This window comes from Fundulus heteroclitus, chromosome 11 (assembly GCF_011125445.2).
Source record: "Fundulus heteroclitus isolate FHET01 chromosome 11, MU-UCD_Fhet_4.1, whole genome shotgun sequence".
In the NCBI taxonomy this organism is placed as follows: Eukaryota; Metazoa; Chordata; class Actinopteri; order Cyprinodontiformes; family Fundulidae; genus Fundulus; species Fundulus heteroclitus.
The window spans coordinates 9,563,827-9,589,414 of NC_046371.1; the positions used below are offsets into that span (position 1 = coordinate 9,563,827).

The window sequence follows — 25,588 nt, forward strand, 5'->3', positions numbered from 1 at the left end:
AAATTAAAAGCTGTTCTCTTGAATAATATTCTGATCAATAGCAACATTAAAAATTCTTGTTTAAAATAGTCCTTGTTTACAAACATCTTTATTTAGAGGCCATTTTTGTTGCTTGTGGTTAATGCGGAGAAAAGTCAAAATTGCAATTTTGGTTGAAATTTTGGTTGAAATGAGTTAAAATGCTGCGGGTCTTTTAGCAACTAATCCGCACGGCGAGGAAACAAATTGATTTGTTGTTTTTATATATTTAAAAACACATGATAAATTAAACTCGCATCAAATTGCAATATTAAGAAAAAAAAATCGCAATTAGATTATTTTCCAAAATCGTTCAGCCCTAGTTCTTTGTATAAGTTTTTACTACTTTGCTGTGTGGAACAGGATTTTTATTGACTCTAACTGGACTGTTTGTTTGTTTGTTTACTTACTGGGAGAATTATTGAAATCAGTTAAATTGACCGTCTGGATGCCTTTGTTTATTTTTTTAATACTTTCCGAATTCACTAACTTCTGTCTTTATCAGCAGAAACATCATTAACCTGTAGTTTAAAACACAAGAAGTGAGCATGTATTCATTTATTTTAAAAAATAATTTCTGATTAATGAGGTTTTGATAATTATTTTGTTATTCCCAGACTCATGATGTGCATGAAGTTTATGAATCAGTACAAGATGTCTCATGAATTCCTGTTACACACTGAAGTCATGGTCACCTCCTAATCAACAAATTAGTCCTCATTCATTGATTCATGCTGATTTAGGCGATTATGTCTTACAGCTGATGAAAAACAAAAATTCACATTCTCAAAGATTAGAAAATATCGTATGAGACCAATTAAGAAATGACTGATACAGAAATGTTAGTCTACTCTGAAAAGTATGACCATGTAATATTTAGTATTGTTTTGCCTTGTTGCATCAATGCATCAAAGAACTTCAATTTATCTGCATTACTCACTCCAGCGTCCCTCATCTCCCTCCTGATCGTTTTTCTTATTTTTCCCAGATAAGTCTCTGTAATTGTCTCTAGCTCAGGAACCGCTTAACGCAAGGAATAAGAGCTGCAGTCCGGGTCCTGGACACACCTCTGTGTGGTGGCTCTTGTAGCAATGCCTGCAGCTCCAGACCTTGTGTATCTCCCCCAAACTTTTGAGATGGGTTTGCTTCACAATACTCCCAAAGCTGTGGCAATCCTCGGTTCTTGTTGCGCATCTTTTTTACTATTCTTTTTCTTTCCACTCTGTAGCAATCACGTTTTGTGGTGTATCCTCCTTATGCGGTGTCAGTGTCTGTCCGCTGGACATCTGCAAAGTCAGCAGCAGTCCTCCTCCTTTACGTGCAGATCAGAAGTTCCCATTTGTGAATGAATCAAACCATCCTTTTTATCTTAATGTACTTTTCTATTTAGTTTTAGTTTCTATTTAGTTTTAGAATTTAGTTTTGCGTTTTCATTTGGTGTCAACCAAAATGAACAGAAATAAACATTTGAAATAGACGGTATAACATCTCTCTCTCTCTCTCTGCGCAACGAATCCATGTAAAAAAAGACTTTCACTCTTTGAATCGATTTACTTAAAGATGAACTTTTAGATGGTTGAATTACACCAGCATGTTGCAGCATACGGTTACAGCAACCGGTTATATTCTGCAACAAGTCGAGAATTAGTTGGTTTTAACTGTAACAAACTGATTTTCTGATTGGAAGATGATAGTCGGTTTATCTTTTAAAACTGGAAGTAATGACACATCATAAAGTAACTTTTTCAGCAGCAGCGAATTTGTTAAAGACGAGTTCACTATAAGTCAGTCGGTTTTTACGCGCAGAGGCACCAGGTTCTGCGGATAACTTCAGCCACGCCCATAATATTCGGATCTAGGTGATATTTATTTTTTGAAGCTCTCCTCCAATATTCGGTTGTGTATTTTAGAAGAAATCAGCCTTACGGATCCATCGGTCCGATCCGGATCTGCGCGTCATTGCGCGACTCCTCCATCCTGTTGCAACATCAGCTGCTGATGAGGAGGGTGTATCGCTCTCACCTCAGCCATGCATTCATTAAGCAAGTCAGAGCCTCAGAGTTGAAGCGGCGCAGCGCATTACGCCAAGGTGAGATTCTCCCCCAAAAAACCCATTCGGCGCGTTACGGGGCGATTTTTTTGGTAGATGGTGGGACTCATTGATATTCCGGAGCTGCTTTAAAGTGTCAGCCCCTGCGATGTGTCATTAATGGTGAAGGAAAATCTAAAACATTTAAAAACGTGTCCGTGCGTTATCTGAGCTTCGGTGAGAATGTTTTAGACTAACTTTAGCCGGCTCATCGGTGGTTTAGTCTGTCTGATGTCCTCTTTAAGTCGACTTTTTATTTTACCCCCCTGGTAACATTTATGTGATGACCTTAAACTGTTCTTTCACTTTTCACGGCACACTTGCGGCGTTTTGTTCACGAACTGAAGCAGGAAATAGTTTCGAACATCAGGTAGAACCAGAAAGTCAGAGATGGCTGTCTGCCAGTATGTATATGAAGAGAATGAAAGGTGTGGGTTGCCGGTGGGTGGAGCATGCGTCTCTATAATCGTCTGTCAGTTAACCTATAGTTGGAGTTCCTATGGTGGGGAAGTTTGCCTTTTTTATTATGCAGTCAAACAAAAAGTATTTGCAACCAGGATGTCCTGGAATGAGATGTTAAAATCACCCGAACACAGCAAACATTGATCATGTCTCAGTTTCGTCATGGGAACCTCAAGATTTCTCTCAGCAGAAATGTGTAAAAATAAATAACCGATTTTAAAAAATAAAATAAAAAAAGAAGTCTGTAATAATCTTCCATGAACAAATCCTTCAGCATTAAGGGGCTTTACACAAATGTTATTTAAAAGATATGCTGTCAGGGCAAAAGTCAGGGAAGCTAAAAAAAGAAGACAGTGAAACTTCAGGAGTTACAATTAACTTTCTTCCTGGTTGCTAAACTGGGGAACGTGTGAACAGAATGACGAAGCTTCAAAAGGCCAGAGGTCACTCAAATAGAGAAACACAATTCATGCACCTTTAATACATAGCACAACTAGAACACTTTTACATTATTTTTTATTTGAATGTTATGTGACCAAAAGGAAGTTATCCCTACCTCAGAATCAGAGTCAGAATCAAGTTTATTGCCAAGTAGGTTTGCACTTACAAGGAATTTGACTTTGTGTTGATGGTGCGGACAAAAAATATAAATACAATAAAATTAAATGGATATATATATATATATATATATATATATATATATATATATATATATATATATATATATATATACAGAAGCTATGTACATTCAGAAAACTGTGCGTTAATTAAACGCACAAGCACCAACACACCGTGGCAGCCGTCAAGTGGAAGGAAAAGGATTGTCTTCACAAATTGTTTATAGTTGAAATATGAGGAGTGTGCTGTGCGTTTGTATTTAGCCCTTCTGAGCCAAGACTTTTCACATGCCACCAGTATGCTGTAGAAACCTGTTTATTTGGCAACAAGTTGAGAATCAGTATGCTTTAACAGTAACAGATGCAGATTTTCTGCTAATCTGAAGATGACCATAGGTTTATCTTTTAAAAATGGGATTTATGACACGTCTTGCATTCATTCTTACGCTGATTCATCAGGAGTGGTGCGTTTAAAGTCGCTTAAATCTTAACGTGTTTTTACGTGTAGATGCACCGGCCTCCACAGGTAACCTCAGCCGCGCAGCAGACTCTTTTCGCCTATCATGAAGAAAAACAATGAAACTTTGGGATGCACAAGTAATCGTCTTACTGGTTTGAACATCAAGGGAATTTATGAGCAGAATGAAGAGGATGCTAAAGGCTAAAGGTCACCCAAAAAGAGAAATATGATCCATTTAATACATGGCACAACTTGAACTGCCAGATAGGAGGCCCAGAGAAAGACCAAAGAGGAGGTTCATGGAATGAGTGAAGAAGATGCAGAAGACGGGGTTAGATGGAGACAGAAGACTCACTGTGGCGACCACTGAAAGGGAAAAGCATAAAGAATAATAATAACTAGAATTCAGCCCTTCTGAGCCAATGCTTTAAGACCTTTGATGCATGTCTATATACACGTTTTGCACATCTAGAGATTACAAATCTCACCCATTCTTCTTTGTAAAATAGCCAAAGTTTAGTCAGATTTAATGAGGGCTTCTGTGAACATCTATTCTCAGGTCTTGCTGTCTCAGTTTCAAGCCTTTTGCAGGTTTACCTCCAGGATTGTGCTGCATTTAGCTCCACTGATCTCCTGGTCAACTCTGACCTGCTTCACTGCCCCTGCTGAAGAAAAGTGACCACATGGCATGACGCTGCCACCACCATGCTTCACTGGGGGGGTTGCGTTCCGGACAAAGTGCATTGCGTTTATTTCTTCTTCCTGCTACACAGGAAGGTTTTGCAAGAAAGCCAAAAATGTTCCGTTTTGTTCCAACAAAGTTAATAGTGTCCTTTGTTTCTTCTGTTATCAGACGCATCGTTTTGTATTCATACCTGACATGTTTCGACTGTAACTTCTGTCTTCGTCAGAAGGATGAGAACTTTAGTGGATATACTGGTTGTAAAACGACAGGCTTATACTGATAAATACATTGTTCCCGTAAGTCTAAAAGTTTATTGATGAAAATACATATTTATTCCAGGCTTTAAGTTGGAATAAATTTGCCACACGTTTTCTCCGTATCTGATTCAAATAAAGAAACTTTATTATTTCGACTGCAGCTTGAGCTTCTGCTCTGATTTTAAAGTATAGGATTTTTGACTCTTACCATCTACTGCTGTTATTTAAGAATTTGAAAGTCTGTTGATTTTATATGAACCTTTATGTCGACGCCGTCAAAGTAATAAAATGATTAAATTACCCTCATGAAAAACGTGACTTTATGGCTACTAATGTTTTACTTCAGTTCATTTACTGTCCTAAGCAGTAGCTACGTGCACAGACTCTCTTGGTCAGTTTAACAGGGATGTCCCAATAAAAGCTGGCAGATATAGCAGTTATGCAGCCAATGACAGATGAAGGATATGTTTATGATTAACCCTAACTGTCTAAAAAACAAACTACATTTTTGTGTTGGTCTATCTTTGAAGAGATGTGTACTTCAAGTAAAGACTTCCTAAAGCAAGTTTGCTTTTTTTAACCAGGATAAGAGTCTTAGAGATAGGTTTCATGTTTCTAGCTACCAGTTCCACTGTTTCTGCCGACCAGCGCCTCACGATCTGCAGAGAGACAGTCTTACAAAAGGTTCGAGGGAACTAACAAGTAACTTTAGATCCAACAAAACCACATTAAAGAATGTCTCAGATTTATATTTTCAGTTAGGGTTTACATTGGTCTCTGGAGCAGGGACATGAATTATTGCCTTTAAAGAGTTTTACTGTGACTTTAAAGTAATTAAAACCACACAGCATGTCTCACAAATCCGGAAATTCAGCCACCACACAGCCGTGTGAATTGTAATATAATAGGTTTATTGGGACAGAATCAATAAAGCAGTTTAGGGAGTAGCTCGTCACGCGAAACCCTGTGGGAGGAGAGAACATACTGGTGACTGGGGTGGATTGGTGTCAAAAAGAAACTTGAAACGTTACCTTCCACTAACCTGCAGCGCTTTACAGGAGGCAGAGCCGCAGCTGCAGTGACGTCAAAGTAGGTGGGCGATTGGGAGCACAAAGGCTCAGTCCAGAGAGGCAATACTTAAAAGGGTTAGGCAAGAATCCGGATTTAAGAGGCAGAGCGAGAGTCTGCATCCAGATATCAGATGGGTAATAGAGATCCGTCATGGGCACATCCTGGGTCGTGGAACAAGGTCGATAAAAGCACAAGAGAGGATGGAAGGGAACCGCTGGACTTTTACTGGCACAAGGCAGCCAATAATCTGGCGGAGAGGCAGGGGCTGTGAAGTGCTTAAGTAGTGCAGCGCAGAGATGAAGCAGGGAGGCGATCAGGCGTGGCACAGGTGGACTAGATGGCGGCATGAAACTACAAACATGGCATGAGAAAACATGAATCATTTCAGCATAATTTCGTTTTTAAAAAGGTACCAAATGTTGGACAAGTACTAAGATTAAGACTAAAGATAATCATAGTTAAATTAAATTGTTGCAAAAAGTTAGATAATAATGGACTATCCTTAATCGCACCTTTAATGGCTCTAGTACTTTTTCACATTTCCAATTAATGGGAATCCAGTTCTTTAAGAAAGTATTGCTGTACATTATTATTATTATTATTATTATTATTATTATTATTATTATTATTATTATTATTATTATTATTATTATTATTATTATTATTATTATGTTGTTGTTGTTCAAGTTGGTATCTGTTGCTATTAATTTGCTAAATTAAAGGTCTTTCAAATAAGTCAAAACTCCATTTATCCTTTTCTAGTTCATAACCTTACATATGTAGACTCTCCAGTTCTTCGTTCTTCACTGAAGAGTGAAGAAGGGCCCATTTAAAGCACAGTTTGAGATTAAGGCAGCTTACTTTCTGTGTCTTAAAATACAAAACAAAGCATTTTCAATGCATTCTTGGCATTGAGACAAGTATGAAAACAGTCTGCCTAAAGCAAGTAATATGACAGTAATTCTTTAATTTTTTTAAACATTCCTAATAAATGAAAACAAGACTAAAACATTGTTTTGCAGAATGGACAGTGTTGAGGAAGTGGGTACATGGTTGTGTGGGCACATAAGGAGGCTTGTACCCATTTATGCCAACACCACCAGTTGGTGGGACATTGTGGTATTACTTTCAAAATTAAAGACAATACTGGTTTATATATATATATATATCTATATATAGATATATATAAACATATATGCAGGGCAGTCAAAAGTAGCCGGTAAACGGCGGCAAATCGCCGTCTACAGCAGCTCTTGCCGTCGCCTACATTTCCCCGATTATACATCCCAAAAATCACCTTTGCATCTGTCTCCACTGAGAGCAACATTAACGAGTGATTGGGTTCCTTGTTCCAACCGAGATGCTACTTTTCCGATCAAAACACAGACCGGGGTGTTATGCCGAAAAGTGCATCACTGTCGCGGGAGCGCGCCTCGCTCTGTACAACTGAATATCGACGAAGAAAACGGATTAAAATAGGACCAACGCAGTTACTTGTTCTTAAATTAATGATATCAAAACGTTTTATTAAACCTCTTGTGAGAAAAAAAAAAACTGTTGTTATTTGGCAGATTCGTTTACAAAATTATGGGTGTTATGAACAACATTAAATCCAAAGGTTTTATCCGAGGTACGGCTGATTTATTTGTTGTGGTCATTCACACACAACAATAAACCGTGAGAGCCGACGTGAGTTTTGAAACTGCTAAGCTTTGTCTTAAGCTGAGGCTCAAACGTGCATCTACACAGCACAGTGTTCATAGACCAGTGTGATGCCTTCGCGAGCATCAGAAAGCTATGGTGCATTCAGGAGCATGGGACATTTCAAACTTACAAGGAAAAAGGCATAAAACGGAATAGATCTTAACTCATACAATAATGTATTTATCCAGAAACAGTGTGGGCTTTCTTACAATACTGAATGCTCTATAATTGTATTTCTGATATTTTTTGATTATGCACATCTGTTAGCTTTTTATTCTGAAAAATCTATAATATTACATATAATATAATATAATATTACACCAGCAAATTATCAGAGTTTTTCATGGGATGCATTTTGTATCTGCTCTAGAATCCTCACCGATGATATGATATTGTGTGTGTGATGAGTGCAAGTGAAATTAAACTCAGATAAGATATTTCGAAAGAGCGATTTGACTGAAATAAATTCAACATGTAAATTCAATTTCAAATTCCAACCCTGTATTTTTATCATAAAAATTCGACTTTGTTCGTGAAGAAATGTTACGATCGTTTTTAGAACAGAACTGTGAATAATAATAATAAGATGAATAGACCTCACCTAATCTGATCTGTTTTATGTGGTGCTAGTAATTCAAATTAAACTAATTTTATGCAAATGGAGATTACCTTACCTTGTTAAAACATGATGATAACAGCATGTGAAAAACGAATGTTTTAAGAATAATAATTAAAAAAAACAAAGGTTGTTTTTGAAGAATTGATCATTCACATTTTTTGCCTTTTATTCAATTTGAAACATGCACTCTGACTCTATTGTTTAAATAATCACTTGTCTTGAAAGCTTCCAAAATACATCAGGGAGACTCTATTTTTCAAAATTCTCCCCTCCGGGGCTCGGGCACCGGCATAAGTGCACCCTCCTACCTGATAGTGTGCGGCCTGCTACTGTAAAAAAGTTTGACTGCCCTGTATATGGCTATTTTTGTTTTGAAACCATGAGCTGTGGCACTTTCTTTAGAAGAAAGGCATGGTCATGAGAGGCTCTGATTCTGATTCTGATTCATTTGTAAGTTCGCTGGTGACTTTCTACACTTTTTGGTATAAATTTAAAAATGTACATTTATGTATTGTGTTTGTGTTTATTAGTATTGTCATTTGACGTGTTTCCACTGTCTCTCTTGTCATCGCAGAAGGCGTGCAGAGATATGACTCTTTTTCCAAGAGCTGAACTGAACTGTGGGAACGGTGTTGTATTATCTTGAATGTCACATCATAACGGGGTTTTGTAACTAGGGAACTCCATAAAAACATTAGAGATGAAGCGCAGGGAGTGTTTTCAGAGAAGTAAGGAGTTGTAACAGAGGACATCTCTGCTGCTCTCCTTTCAAATTAAACCAAACCAACGCTTGTTGTCTTTTCTTCCCTTTGTTGTTTAATGAATGTTTTAGGTGTTTGAACCTGACAAACACACAGTTAAAAACTAGCTCAGTAATGAAAACAAGCTAATTTAAAGTTAAGTTCTGAAGCAACGGAAAAGGAACTTATCAAAAAGGCAAAATTAAAAAAGTCAGTATTGCACAGTTACTGATAACATATTCAGACTACAAATGGTTCTGGACTGTGTGTCACTGGATCAGAGGGCGATACTGTTGATACATCTACAGTCAAGCGCATCTTCAAGGTATGGTGTGTGAATTAGGAAGTCCTTGGCTTGGAAAATAGACTTTTATAAAAACACCTCTGATCAAATGGACTCCTTTCCAACGACCTTCGACGATCCAATCCTGGAGGACTGGTACCACTATGGGTCTCTTGGAGAACTACTGTGAAAGAGGACCTTTAATGCCTGTTGGTCAATTAAAGGAGCAAAAAGCTTAATTTCATTAAGGAGGAAACATAACATGTCTGGGAAAGTTTACTTTTGTTGCCTTCAATTAAGATCTTTTCTTGGAGCTAGCCTAAAAAAAACTCTAGATGTTTAGATAAGACATATTTTGTTTTAAAATGTTTAGGTCTGATACTGACTTTTTTTTTCTATGAAAGAATCACAAAATTCCCGTTTTCTGTGTTTATAATACTGAATTCACATGTGTGGCGATGTTTGTTTACTTTTTAAAATGGAGAATATTTCTGTTTGGATGTTTTTGTTTGTTGACTGGAAACACTTGAAAACTGTGACTTGGCTGTAATTGCTCTCAAATGGCTCCTCATTTGGTATCATTTGGAGCCTTCTATCTCAGTCAGTCCTATTTAGCAATTATATAACACATCAAGTTAAATAATTGCTAATGATTTCTTTTATCCAGTGTTTACACACAAAAACGGATTTTCTGTTACAAAACAAGTTAAACATATAGTCACTATTAACATTTCAGTCAAATCTTTAAATTAACAAATTCTAACAGCACCACAGTTTCTGTATATGTCACTAAAAATATGTGCAAATTTAAAACAAAGTTAAACAAACTACACAACTGGTCCGCAACTTTGTTTCAGAATACACGCATTTTCAAAAAAAGCAAAAATCACTCAGCATTAAGAGAAAATAGAAAAAGCGAATTCATTTCACCAGTTGTTCAGAATCTGTTTAATAAATGAAATAATTTTTCCAACTGAAAGGTGCTACTGTCAACAAAGGTCCTTTATATATGACCTCAGGTGATGATGTTACGACTGTTGATACCTGAAAGGTGTGTTTTATTGACACACTACCTCGTCTGGTAGAGTTCCGCTTGTTTTAATTTATTCCACGTTGGTATGTTTGTGTTTAGCCTGGTTTAGCTGGTTTTTATTGTAATGCTTTGACTGATGGGCCTTTGTTCCCTTTTTTCTGTATTGCTGCATCTTTCCTAGCTTAGAAGTGGATTTTAATACTCAAAGTCACGTGGTAACCAACAATTTATGTTGCATGTCTTACCACTTCAGCATTACTCATAGATTTCTCTTATTTCATTTTATTTGCTTTAAACAGAGGTTCATCTGTGGGTTTTCAGTCAGACCCCAATAGATATTTAAGCTGTGAGTGAACAAAAACTTTCTGTGCTGGTCTATTTTCATTCCTCTTAAAGGCATTTAGCATGTTGAAAAAAATTATTACCACACTTATTACCACTTTGTCCACTTCATCTCTTAGATAGATATTTAATCTCTGTAAATAGAAGTAAATGTTTATTAAAAAACATATTTATAAAAGACAATTTTTGTAACAAATGTCACAGCAATCCATCCAGTAGCAGATATAAGCCCATTCAATCCTTTTACCTGATGCCGTTAGCTGCTCTGGCTAACCATAATGACAAAATGCTTGAAGACATAATTGCACTGTGATTTTTTTTATTTCATGTTACATCTCTCAAAAGAATCCTGTTAAAGATAATTTGGGGTTGTCTTTTGTTTTCTTTGTCCAGATGAGCAACACAGAAACACACGAGAACGACGTTAAGGGCGCCAAGAAGTGCAAACTAAGCAGCGAAACAGCAACTCTTCACCTCGATGGCATCCCTCCAGACACGCTCAATAAGGTATGTGCTGCTTGAAAAGAAAATTATCTACCGTTTGCAACAAATGAGTAAGCACTTAATGCCGAAAATAACTTTGCTTGGGAAATTGGTTCACCCTGACCCTCGTCTCTAAGCATGTTAGCATCCTAACAGTCTGTAACCTGTGTAAACCAAAGCTTTATGGGGCTTTGCAGATGTATTTTTATTGAACAGCTCCCATCAAAATGGTATGAAAAATATCTATACACAGTAATTTTTCTAATTATAGTTAGCACAACAATGAGGATGCCCCTGTGGTTTGCCAACTTGCACCTGAATCATGATTAAGTTGGCTGTGTTGCCATTCTGAAATCTGAAATTCAATTTCTGAGTTAAAAAGAATGTCTAAAATTTCAGCGCCTTTTGATGACGTTCAGGATAAATAAGTTAAAATTACGGTAGCCGTATTCATTTCAGTTGATATGCTGAACCGCGTGGCAGCTGCTGTAAGGTGACAAGACTATGTAACGTGCCATGTTGTTCACATTTTATTGCACTTATGATAAATGTTACTACTTTTAGTTACATGCAGGAACATTTTCATAGCCAATGGGAAAATATTCAAAGCGATTTTTTTTCAAACCCAAAGTTGTACAGCGATGTATTGTTAAAGCAAAGTGAATTCAAAGAACTAAAACAGACAACTTTCCTTTTCAGTTTCCAGTTTCCAGACAGTTTTGTCTCTGTGACTGAGGTGACCTTGTGTGAATAGAGACTCAGGGTGTTTTGGGAACTCCGTGTTTCTGCAAAGAGGATCTTTAAATTAAGAAATCTCCGTATGAGCCAAATAGTGACTTTTTTAGTTTCAGTCATGCCTTTATTTCCTTTTTAAAGAATGAATCGCTTCCTGTTTTCCGCTACATGAACTCAAGTTAGTTAAGTTTCAAATAAATCAAAACAGCATTGAGTCAGAAACCTCACTGAATGATTCACAACTAGAAATCTCTGAAATGAGATTTAAATATGTGTAAAATCAAGATAGATTCCACATGTGGTATTTAAATTAAGTAAAAATTTATTTTAAATTTATCGTAAATACAAAAAAATTAGAGTCACAAATTATTTATTTATGTATAAGTAATAATTAATAACAAGTAATAAGTTAGGATTAATAATAAAAAACAAGTAATGAAAACAAGTCATTGGAGGACAAATAAGAATTTAGACATCCCAGGAAAAAAAAAAAGAAAAACATAAATTCATAATACATTGTGTTTTCACTGATTATTTCCTGATTTATTGATTTTAATTTTTCAAATCAATCAATTTCAAACCACCAGTCAAGTTATTTTATCATAGATTCAGTGGTATAGTCTCTTGACAAGGAAAACATTTCTTTGTAGGAAATTACAATCAAACTATAACAAATACATATCAACAATTATATATTATATATATATATATATATATATATATATATTGTTTACAAGCAGTGGTTGAGATTTTTAACAAGGCTTTTAATCACAAATATTTTGACAAATTGTTTGATCGTAGACTCTGAACTAATTAAACATACAGAGTTTTTGATAACTTCTCATCATTTTATCTCCTGTCCTGACAGGAACTTCTACAGTAAAGTTACTCCTCAATCGATTCAAACATATGTTCACGTGGAAAAATATGAAACTGAAAGTACTAAAGAACATAAATATTTAAATGGATAATGAAGCCAAACAGTTTCTTCCTCATTTCGAGTGATTTCCTTGCATACACAAAAACTCATATTTTACTGATTGAAGCAATTGGTGCCAGGGTGAAGGAACGACCTTCCCTCCCATCTCATCCTCTGGGTTTAGATCCAACATGTAGATACTTGTGGCAGAGGGATCTGAGCAAACACGCCGCTGGAAAATTACCGCGGCTCATGGAGCTGAGGCAAAGACAGGAGTGGTGGATGTTCATCTGATCCTGGAAAGAAGTTTAATCCTGAAGACATTCACTCTTCGCTCTTCGGATATCATTAAAACGTTTATTTCAGGACTCTGTTGTTCCTGAGGAGGCTCCAGTTTAGGCCTCCACAAAGATTGCACAACCTGACTTTAAACCGGCTGTCCGCTGGCTGTCTGCAGCTTCCTCATTTTGTCGTCATGATGACACAGACATTCTTTCTTCGTGTTATAGTCTATCCTCAGCTCTATTTTGCCAGTTTAAAGCGTTCACTTTATGCAGCTGCAGAGCTGTAGAAACTTGTCCGAGGAATAGCAGACAGTGAAAAGTAGGTGTGTGACGTCAAGTCTTCAAATACCAGCTAACACACTCAGCATTATACCCTCACAGGAGACGGGGCCTAGTGTGTTTCACAACGTGCTTCGGCTATGAAACTAAGTAGAGGGTAACTGTCAAATGGAGGAACGAGGGTAGATGAGAACATTAGTGAGAAAAACAGCATCATGAAGACCAGGGAACACAGCAGACAAATAAGGCTGTGGAGAGGTTTAAGGTTTTTAAACAACGTCCAACGCTCACAGAGCTCTGATAAATCTAAATGGACAGGTCAGGAAAGGAAATACTAAGCTTAGACGCTGCCAAGAGGCCCATTGTAACTCTGGAGGAGCTTTAGAGACCCAGAGCTCACGGCGTCAGGCTCACACCTTCGTATCAGGGGCACATAATATTGCTTTACACACTCCTGAATAGTTCTTATCCTGTCGTCACTGAGTTAAACTCCCCCCCTCTAACTCCCTGTTAGAGGGGAGGAGTTTTGCATTAGTGTGGACACTTACAGCCGTAACACTCCCTAAATATGTCCGTCAGATCACTAACGATTGGTTGGTAACCTGATGGTCCTCTCTTTTGCCTGTGAGCAACCAGTTTTTGTCGTCACAGTTAAACATGTTTGTCCACTTTACACGGGAACCCCTTATAAGGCTGGGTTCACCTACAACTCTCCAGACTGAAAAAATCTCTTGGAGAAGAGAGGAAACGTTTGAACAAAGAAGAGGAATACCCGGATTATTGAGCTGCATCGGGACATCGCTCTGATTTGTTGATGTTTGGGCCACAGACAGGGTCCGCTGGTTAAAGTGGCTGTGTTTAAGCGCTTTATAAATAAAGATGGCATGGTGTGGTATGGCACACACACTGCAAAAACGGATCTAAAAATAAGTAAAATGTTCTTAAAATTAGTGTATTTATCCTTGATTTGAGAAGGTAAATAAGATGATTTGCCAATGGAATAAGAATTTTGCACTTAAAATAGGAACAATTCATCTCCATCATCTTATTTCAAGTGCAGTATATCTAATTATCTTATTTTAGGGGTCAAAATACTCATTCCATTGGCAGATAATATTATTTACCTGCTCAAATCAAGGATAAATACACTAATTTTAAGAACATTTTACTTATTTTTAGATCCGTTTTTGCAGTGCATGAAAATGATTTCATATTCTTGACCATCTGATACACACAAATCTGATTGATTGCTTGATTATATAACTGATTTATTTCTGCAAAGGAAGAACAGAACTAATCACATTTATTCTACGGCCTTCAGATAGGTGAGATGGTATTTAATCAGCAGCTGACAGACTTTTAATTCTTTGGCCTCAGGATTTAAGGGATTTTAATATTTCTAGTAATTCTTTTTGCATGAAAACATGGCAAGACCCCACCTATTTCACCTTATCGTAATAATATTACAAAATCTTATGCCCCAAAACAGACTATAAACTACAGAATGATGGTACATCCAGGTTCTGTGTCAGGCCTTTTTTCCCTGTTTCCTAAAAACTGGATTTCAGAACCTTTTCATCTGCTGGAAACATCTATTTTTTAGACCTGAAACTTCTCCTTTTCTCATCTACTTATCTAGTTTTCCCAAAAGGTCAGCCCCCGAATTGTTTGCTCATGTGATCGTTCAGGAACAAATTCTAGCTGCTTGCTGAGGAAATATGAAATGAGGACTTTTGCAAAGCACTGTGGGTAATTTGGTTTTTTCTATTCTTTAGTCCCGTCATTTATTTTTGACTGTAGTGTAGTGGAAATGGACGTAGTCAGTCAGACTTTGTTCTGCTGGGTTCAATTAAAGGTATCTGGGTGGTTGCTGCGGAGATCGACAGTAGCAGCAACAGATGATGAGCTTCATTTGAGGATGAAGTCAAATTAAGCTCAGCCTCTGTTGCTTTGTTTCGCCTCGGTCCCATTTTCACTGTAAACTGCCCATAGATGCAGGACAGGATTATTAGAACCGTGCCTTGTGATTTTCCAACACTGACGGATGTGATAAAAACAGGAAAAGAGGAATGAATTGTTGCTGCCATCTCCAGAGGATCGTTACTTCGCTGAAGCAGCCAGGCCCTCTTCCTGCACACGCATCTATGAAGCATTTCACTTAAAGCTCAGACAGTTCAACTTCTACGGCACAAAGACTACAGGGAAGGAGATATGAGGTGAACATTGCTTTGCAAAGGCTAAGAAACTTTCCTCCCTCTATATTGCTGTGCAGCTTCAGGAGTTATGGGTCAGCAAAACAGCGCCCTCTAGTTACAGAATTGGATAGATCAGAGAAAATGGTTCATCTTTTTTTTCTAATACAAGTAGCCCCAAACAAATGTGTTTTCCTTTATAATAGCGGCAGTGTTTCCTTTCTTGAGTCTGGTGGGCTTCAGTTTCTCATCAGCCTCCCTCAAAAGATGCAGCTTGTTTGGTTTGAAGATTGCATTTAGCTCGATTACTAACACTTGGCTTAACATAGCTGAGTTTCCTGAGCCTGGATTGGGTTTTGTGAAACGGATAAAGCCAGGATGAGCTGATCATGCCATGTCAAGCCTGGCTTTACCTCTTATCCTGGATTTCCAAATTCGTTTTTTGTGAAATAGGCCTTAGGTGTGCCTAATGAAGTCGCCAATGAGTGTATGCTGTATTCACACTGCATCTTATTTACGGCATTTTTATCAATACAAGAAAAAGCTTCACATTCAGAAAACATGGCTGTGGAAGTAGAGCCTATTATGACTGGACTGCCTGCAGATCTGGAGAATTTGAAAACCAGAAATTTGATGACAACATCAGCCCTGTACTGCTGGACACCTTAATGTCATGTTTGCAGGATGAATGCAGCAAATCAACACCTAAAACTCTCAATGTCCTGAGACAGAACATTAATACTTAGGTTCATTCAGGCTACAGTGAGATGAAAGTCAAAAATGTATGTACACATCATAGTTCTTTAGTTTTGCTATTTCCATTTCATCTTTATTCTCGAGAACTGTAACACATTCCTGAGAAATAGAAAGAAAAATGAGCCTTGTAAAAGCATCATTTTTATTATTTTAATACCAACTAATATTTCAAACAACCCAGCGTTTCCTAATCTGTGTAAAAATCGAATCATTTTGTAGCTCATGTCATGATGAACTCTTCATGCATTCCTGGGCAGCAGTGTGCCAGTCACTGGTCTCTGCCTTTAAAAGATAAGCTACTCTAAATGCACTAAAAGCTGCCTGCAGATCAGGGCCAGCACATTCTGTTTTTAAACACTCAGTAACGACCAAAACTCCTCTTTTTTCCCCCCACAACAACAAAACTTACAATAAATGTCCATCTGACTATCTTTAGATTTTGTATCACGCAGGTTAAGCAGAGTAATGATGAAATTATTGGACGTGATTTCTCAGAATCTGAGGCGCAATGGAGGACAAGTTGGAAGAGGCAATCTTCAACTCATGCTTTACTGCTGTATGCCTATATCTGTTTAAAAATGAGTTTGACTTTGATGCTGATCACATCAAGGGTCCTAACACTGAAGTTAAAGAATTAATCAAAAGCAATTTAAAGTTACACGCCTCCTCTAAATGCCTCAAACATGAATAAATCTCTTTGCAGAACATTTTTTTCGGACCAAATGGTACCACCCAAAGCCTTCTGAACAACCAGCAGGAAGTTTTTGTAGTTTGCTGCTCCAATACACACTTTTACTTTTACTTTTACGTTTACTTTTATTTTTATTTAAAAGGGGACAGTGTACATTTGTCAACATTAAAACAATGTAAATGTACCTGAGTTAGCTAAAAAGTGCTAATTTTCATCGGTAGTCCCCCAGCCAGGTGTAAAAAAGGCAACCTTAAAAATAATCACAAGTATAAAATCACAAGATAAAATTACAATGCCAATTACATAAAAAACATTATGGTTAAGAAATACAATTCATGTAAAATATTAAATTATTTAAATACACACAGAAAACCTTAGTGCCCACAAGTTTGGCTCTCTACAAGCCATATTTTTTGCATTCTTTTTGAATGAAAAGAATGACAAAGACTCTCTGATGGTTTCACACAATGCCAGACATGAGCAAAGACCTCAGAGAAGCAGCTAATCCTCCTTCTTTGAAAGGTCAAAATGTTGAAGAATAATTAATGAACAATGTTTCTGCCAAATTTCAGTTGTTCACTGCAGCTTTAACATGATCAACCTAAATTAATGGTTGATAGCACCCCATGCTTAGAACATTGCTAGTGCAGCACTTGCCTGCCATCTGGTGGACAAATGGGGGACATACCTCAGTTAAAAAAAAAAAAAACTTATTCATGTGTCATGTTGGTATTTATATTGTTTACTCACTGGTTGCTTGGTGATGACTTTAGTTGTGCCAAAGTAAAGCCTATTCTTTCTAATCTGCATTTTGAAACAGTAATCCATGGCTTTGTAACCACTCGTCTAGATTACCGTAATGCACTCTGTAAGGGAGCCAGTGATTCGTGCATTTCTCAGCTTCAGAGGGTACAAAATGCTGCTGCACGTCTCTTTTAGCATATTTCCCCTGTTTTAGCCTCGTTACACTGGCTGCCAGCACATTTAAAGATTAATTTTAAAATCATTTTATTTGCTTTTAAAAGCTCTTAATGGCCTTGCCCCACCTTACCTGTGTGAGCTGCTACATCCCTACACACCCTCCTGTTTTCTTAGATCAGCTGACCAGTTGTTACTGAGGGTGATGAAGACGAAGCGTAAGCTCAGAGGAGACCGTGTTTTTTCTGCAGCAGCTCCCAAGCTGTGGAATGACCTTCCCTTGGGCATGAGACAAGCCTCTTCACTTTCCGATTTTAAATCCCTTCTTAAGACCCATCTCTTTTCCTTAGCTTATGACACAATCTGAGATGTTGACGATGTTTTACTGTGTTTCACTTTTTCTATTTCATTACTACTTCTATATACCATTTTGTTTATTGTTTTATGATTGATCGCTTGTATTTTATGATTGTATTTTATGAAATGAAATAAAATTGGTATGGTACGGTGTGTGTGTCCCAGGATCTGATGGTCTGTCTGCTTCTCTGTGCAGGTGCAGAAGTACCTGGAGCCTTTTCGTCTGTCTCTGGAGAAGCTGCAAGAGGTTTCTGTTCGGCTACGGAAAGATATGAAACGAGGTCTGGGGAAACACACGCATCACAAGGCACCCGTCAAGATGCTGCCCACCTTCGTGAGGGCAACACCGGATGGGACGGGTACGACTTTCACGCTCAGTCAGTCACTCTTCAGTCCAGTTCATAAGAACTGGACACTTACACATTACACTGTCAGCCACTGAAGGCGAGGGTGGAAAAGCTGAACATCTGAAGGACATCGCTTCTGCACATTTTTCACGCAGAAGTTCAAGACTTTTACAGACTCACATTCACTGTGAATTTATGGCAAGAATGTCTACAGGGACAGGCTTTACTAAACAAAACAAACATAACGACTGAAGGGAACAAAGAAGGAAGGGAATTAGGGAGGAAGAAAAGGAAAAAGGAAAGAAGGGCATTAGGACACAGGGAAGGAAGGACAGAAGGGTAGACATAAGGATGGGAAGTAGGACATAAGGAACAAAGAATAGACATAACAGAGGTAGGAGACAAGGAAACAACGCCACAAGGTCAGAATAATGGAAGGAAGGGTGAAATGAAGAACACAAGGAAGGTGGGAATGAAGATAAAAAAATGAGATTTAGGACATTAGAAGAAAAAAAGAAGGACACCAGGAAGATGAAACTTTGGAAGATATGGGTAGAATGAAGAGGAGAAGGAAGGATACAATAAATGACTGGAGGCAAGACATCAAGCAAGAAGAGGGGGGGGGGGTAGGACACAAGAGAGAAGGGCCAAAGGAAGGAAAAAGAGAGTAATAGAAATCCCAGTACAAATAAGAATGAAAGGATAAAAGTAGGAAATTAAACAGGATGGACACAAGACAGAAAGACAGTGAAAGGGACAATATTTAAGCATTGGAGTAGGGAGTAAAGGCTGGAAATGCAAATATCTTTCCATTGTCTCCTATTTTCTTTTTCTGTACTTAACCAGAACCTGAAAACAAATCCCATAACATTCCAGGCGACTGTGGTAGGAAATGTTTAAAACCAAACCATCACCTGATTTGTTCCTGCATGCAGAGCAAGGAGACTTCCTGGCCCTGGATCTGGGTGGAACAAACTTCCGGGTGCTTCACGTCAGAATATCGGAGGAGGAGAAGAAAGTGATCAAGATGGACAGTCAGATCTGCGCCATCCCTCAGGAAATCATGCTGGGACCTGGAGTACAGGTAACCCACATGGCCACCACAGCTTTATTTATGTCTGACGAAGTGAGGATGTACAAGGCAAAACCAAGACACACAAACAATGAAACACATCACAATGGGAGTCATTTGGGATTAAAAGTTTGACTAGTGACATAAATCTGAAAGTAGTGAATGTAGTAAAAAAATCACTGCCTCCTTCTCTTACCTTGGTAATCCTGGGGATGAGAAACAGAGCTGCATCTTGAGAGTGGAGAGATCTGGTAAACAATAAATTCATTTCTTAACTGGGACAAAGCTTGGCCAATAAGGGTGTCATTTGTAGTGAGCAGAACTGATTTCTGAATTTTGCAGGGTCCATACGTTACATAGTGCAATTCAATCATTTTGTCACTGCCTGTAGCCTGTAGACCAGTTAGCTGGTCAGAAACATCTGGCTTCTGGAAGATGGAGGATAAGTTATGGATGGGAACATACTGAAAAGGAAATTAAGGAGGTTCAGGGGGGGAAAAATCATCAGAAATAATTAATTTGATGCAGTTCCTGCGGATTATGGCTTCAGTTGTATCCCTAACTTAGGATTTAAAAATAGAGATGTACTGAAACACGGAAAAGGGGTAAATATAGGTTATTTTTATTCAGTTAGCTAAGTTATTGGCTTCATTCTAGTAGAGAAACACAGCTAAGCAGATAAGCTCTAGGCTAATTTTTAAGTCTAGAGGATGAAAGAAAGCACAGTCATAGGAGAGAGACAGGACTAAACACTGATAAACAGGACCAAATGTATCCGTAAAGATTGAAGGAAGGAGAGAAAGCGATTTCCAAAAATACATCTGATTTATATCTTGCTACAAATGGTGTGAACCTGAGACAGATGTGTGCATGTATCCTTCCAGCTGTTTGACCACATCGCGGCCTGTCTTAGTGAGTTCCTCGACTCGCAGAACCTGAAAGGACAGACTCTTCCACTGGGGTTCACCTTCTCCTTTCCCTGTGAGCAGAAGGAAATTGACAAGGTTTATAATCCCAAACATTACTGCTTGTCACTACTCTCCTAGATGAAGACTGGTTCTGGATAACGAAGGACATTTTTGTGTTTGTGTGAGTAGAGCATCCTGATCCGCTGGACTAAAGGCTTCAACTGCTCAGGGGTGGAGGGAGAAGATGTGGTGAAGCTTCTGAAAGAGGCCATCCAGAGGAGAGGGGTCAGTGCACAACGCTCACTAATCTCTAAATATCCCGACTTGATCAGTTCAGTCGGCTTAACTTGCTACTGTTGTCCTTCTCTGAATGTTTAAAGCTTCTCTTCATGAGACAGATCCCAGTTTAACACAATGAATGTCATTTTCTGTTCAGGACTACGACATCGGGTCAGTGGCCATGGTGAACGACACGGTGGGTACGATGATGAGCTGCGGCTACCGTGACCAGAGCTGCGAGATTGGGATGATCATCGGTAAACACTGAAAATATCTGGAGGCTTCCTCAAAATAAATATAATTTAATAAGTCAGAAACCATAAGAACATTAATGTTAATTTCGAAACTTAAGAGTCCACAGAAAATAATAACATAAATTAAATGACAATAATAATAATTGTCTTAGAAAAAAAATTCAATAAAGAAGCACAGCATTGTAAAAAAGAAGGGAGTGAAACTATACAGTTTAAAAAAAGTATAAATAAAAATTTGAAGGGTGTGGCTTTAAAAGTTTCATTTTGGTCTCTTAACGGAGCAGAGAGGGTTCTTCTGCTTTTGCCGTGTTCCTTACGTCGCTTGTACCAAACTTTAAAGAAAAACTAACCCCCTAATTTATTAGCTTAGGAATCAGTTAGTTTATTTAGCATTTATTTACCTTGTTCTCATAGCCCAGACCATGCCCAGGCTTCCCCCCCGGTGCACGTTCCTTGATCTGCCAGGTGGCGCCTCCTTTGGCGCAGTTTTCAAATATTAGATGTGGGCGGAGTGAGGCTCTGGTATGGAGGATTAGAAGGTCTTAAAGTTCGATTTTATTAATGGTTATCAGAGTTACCTTATCTGAATATACATACACAGCCCACTTTTCAGATGTTTATTTGAAATCCATGTATCCTCTTCTAAGTATTAAATTAAAAAGAACTGGAATTTTTCTCGTTTCATGAACACAATCTACATGTTCTCCTGAAAAGTAGGAAATACAGGGTTACACACATAAACACAAAATTATTACAGAGAGAAGTGAAACCAGCCAAATTAAATAAACTGTAACAAATGTTAGACCTCTCTCTCTCTCACACACACACACACACACACACACACACACTTGTTTTAAATACTTACTGAGGACCATGCCTTGACTTCCTTTCATTTTCAACCTTCCCCATGGCCTAACCCTGAACCTAAACCTAACCTTTACCAGTATATACCTAACCTAAACCTAATTGACACCTTAGTTCTAAGGCTAACCCCCAGCGCAGAAAAAAACGTGAGGACCAAAAAAAAAACATCCTCAGTTTAGATCAAAGTCCTCGCTTTGCTAGTTAAATGAGGAAGAAAAAACACACACAAACACACAGTCCAAATAAAGCGCAAAGAGATCAAGATAAAATATAGAATGTTGTCTGCCAGAAATAATGGAACGACTTAGAACTCTTAGAAATCAAATTTAAACTGCTCTGTTTGCTGCACAACTCGTCTTCCTCGGCAGGAACGGGAACCAACGCCTGCTACATGGAGGAGATGAAGAACGTAAAGCGTGTGGAGGGTGAGGATGGACGGATGTGCATCAACACAGAGTGGGGCGGCTTCGGAGACGACGGCGCCCTCAGCGACATCCACACTCAGGCCGACAAGGAGGTGGACAAGACTTCCATCAACCCCGGAGTCCACATGTAGGTTTTAACTCTCAGTCAAATAAATCTTGATAAAAGTGAATGTAATAACTAATGTTTCTTTTAACTTGCTAATATCTGTGCATTTAGTATTCTTTTATTTAAGCCGTTGATAGTTTTGTCCTTTTCACGTTCTGATAAAACAGCAAAAATTTAGAAAGTTTCATAGAATATCGTTGGAGCCTTGACTTTGAGCAGCCTAACAATCTTTTTCTTGCCTTTTCAAAAATCTCCTGATGTATTTCTTGTGTAACACCACAGCTGCATGAGTGCTAAAGACACTCTTTAGGCACATTTATCACAGGAAGACAACAGATTTTTTTATTGATGGTTTTCAACAACAGAGAGGCTCATTTTTATCTACAGCTGGACTGACCAAACATCTCCAACACAGAGAACAGAGCTGGTTTGTTTTGCTAATAGCTTTAGCTAATAGTCTTAGACTGATCACGGAGCAGAACAACCAGCTAATCTCACTGGTTTCGCCAGACATAAATGGAGGATAAGACACCCCTGGCACTCATTCACAGTCATCCATTTCACAGCCAAGATGTTTAGTAAAATAAAGTAATACTTCTGAGTAACATAAATGACTCTCCAACTTGAACCATAGTTTTAGAACCATGTAAAGCACAACGTTGTAATGTCAAGTGTTTGGCCACCAGAGGGCAGCAGACTGCAGAAACTGAGCGATTTGGCGCTTCCTGGGCCTCATGCATTAAAACGTGTTCATAAGCAGGACATTGTGAAACGTGCTGCAGGAGCACAGAAAAACAAAACCAGATATATAAAGATGTGTGTACATGTGTCTCTGCATGTATGACTGCCACCACCATAGGATTCATAACACCCGACTTGTTAGGACCTAATCCGACACCATTTTATTCTCAGAGAGAACGAAAGGGCCCCTTACATAATTTGCATGCATTTTATGCTTTTAATTACACTCATGACCAGCGCACTATGTAGGACTGACTGTGACATATCAAAAATAAATATAGAAAAAATTGGCTGCCACACATTTGTTAAAAGCAGGTCAAAATCTAGCGTGGGTTTAAATCTTGCAAGCTTTTTGTGTGTAGGCACGCTTTATACATGACGCCCCTGATGATGTGTCTTGCAGCTTTGAGAAGATGATCAGTGGGATGTACCTGGGGGAAATAGTTCGGCTGGTGCTCTTGGATCTGACGAAGGAGAAGCTGCTCTTTAAAGGGGAGGTGTCGGAGGCTCTGACTACTCCAGGAAAGTTTGAGACAAAGTTCATCTCCGAGATTGAGGAGTAAGTGTCCAATAAATTTTTCAGAATCCTTATCAACTAGATTATGTCCTTACTACCGTCTGTTTTTTTTATTTTATTTATCTGTGTGTCTTGTTTGCTCAGGCCGGACAATGGCCTGGAAAATGCCAAAAAGATTCTGACCAAACTGGATCTGAAGTGGGATCTGGTTGACGCCCGCGTGGTGCGACTTGTCTGCGACACCATCTCCTCACGCTCTGCTCGTCTCTGTGCGGCTGCATTGGCAACTATTGCCAAACGTATTTGTGACAACCGAGGGCTGGAACATCTGAAGACCACCGTAGGGGTCGATGGAACGGTGTACAGAAAACACCCCAAGTAAGAGTCGGAGTCTTACACTTGATCTTTTCGTAATCTCTCAAAGCGACGAGCAACACCTGTCCAGGCCTTCTGAAGCTTTGAAAGTTTTTATTACCATGTTGGCTCCTTATTCATTGAGTTTCCACTACCTCATTATTTGGCATATCTCAGAATGTTGCATAACACTTCTAAAAAAAAATAAAAAATCCCAAAATTACAATCTGGCTTTAAAAAGATTTACAGCTGCTGCACATAATCTGACACACTGGTCTTTAAGAAAAAGGAAGTTACCCAGGAAAGACATCTTCAATTAGCAGGTCATTTATCTATGTTTCATCCAAATATAGATTACCTTTATTAAAGGTAAATATGTCTTAATTGAAAGTTGTGGCATATGGCAAATACAGCACATCACTCTAAAATTCAACAAAAAGCTCCACTACAATTTGAACATTTATGCTTCAAGCACCAGTTGCCCAAGAAACCTGGTGGTATCACAATGTCCAAGTCATCTAGGGCAACTCATAGAAAACGGTAACAGGTTTCCTTAAAACAGATTAGATCAGGCCTTCAATCTTCTGTCCATTGTCTTCTGAGGGTGTAACTGTCCAGCAAGTAGACGTAGCCCTGCATCAGCTGACTTGTAAAGGGAAAAGCCAGCTTTGCAAATTGGGGGGAGTGATGTATCAGACGTATGGTTTGTGCACGCAGCCAGCGCCAATGTTGCTAGCCATAAACATGAAATTTTAAGCATTTGCCTGGCCAACAACAGGATATCATCACGTTCATCCATCTTTATTGTTTGGAAAAGAATGCTTTGGGGAGACTTCTACTGGTAGCAGACCCAAAGTCGCATCACAAGTTTGAAACTCAGGTCTTGGAATTTGGCCACACCCAACCAATAAAAGTAAGAGAACTGGTGTTCTCAGGAACTGGGTTAATTGCTACCTGCAGCACAAGCTAATAACAATGTTATGTTTAGGAGGGACAACATTATGCCTAGAGTTGCTAAGGAGAAGCTCTGAATGCAAACCGATGGGTGAGAGATTTAACTAATGGATCAGGTATTTACCCAATGAATACCAGCAATCATTGGCCTAAAATGGGAGTCAGTCAACATACACTGCTGACTTCTCCACCTAAAATGTCTGTTAACCGAGAGACCTCCTGTGTTATAGTTACAGCCATTTTGAATCTCTTAACATCTTGGTTCTCATTGGGTTTAGCTTCAGCGATGAGCTCCAGGAAGTGGTGCACCTCCTCGCCCCCAAATGCGAAATCAAGTTTCTCGTCTCGGAGGACGGAAGTGGAAAAGGTGCTGCCATGGTTACGGCTGTGGCTCAGAGGCTGGCTCTCACGTCGCGGCTATTAGAGGACACCAGCAGTGATGACGAAGAGGAGGAGGAAGAGGAGGAGAACGGGGAAGATAAATGAGAGAGGGCGGTTCAAGACATTTTTTAGACAAACAAATATAAACATTTTTTAAAAACCCTGCTGTATTTTTTGTCTATTTTTTAAATGTTATGTAAAAATAACCGATCGGCTGTTTTAAACTCTCCTTTAACAAATAAAATTCCAACTTGTTTTTGCTTTAGAACATAAATTATCTAATAATGTTTCTGGAAGACGTTGATTTGTATTTGGAGATTTTGAGCAACTTTAGCCCACCAGAGGGCCTTGTGATCTCTAGCCTAGTCTATTAAAGTTGTTGCTGAGTTTAA

The 25,588-nt window shown here is 38.5% G+C and overlaps 1 protein-coding gene across 1 annotated transcript; it reads left to right on the forward strand.

Moving 5' to 3' along the window:
• The first annotated feature begins 1,892 nt into the window (after positions 1-1,892).
• On the forward strand, positions 1,893-25,588 carry LOC105922157 (hexokinase-2). Its single transcript, XM_036142822.1, has 11 exons — positions 1,893-2,107; positions 10,774-10,887; positions 18,191-18,353; positions 19,277-19,425; positions 20,298-20,417; positions 20,511-20,606; positions 20,758-20,857; positions 22,087-22,270; positions 23,394-23,549; positions 23,652-23,885; positions 25,094-25,588. Exons 2-11 carry the CDS (start codon positions 10,774-10,776, stop codon positions 25,299-25,301), a joined length of 1,524 nt encoding a protein of 507 aa, XP_035998715.1. The 5' UTR covers positions 1,893-2,107; the 3' UTR covers positions 25,302-25,588.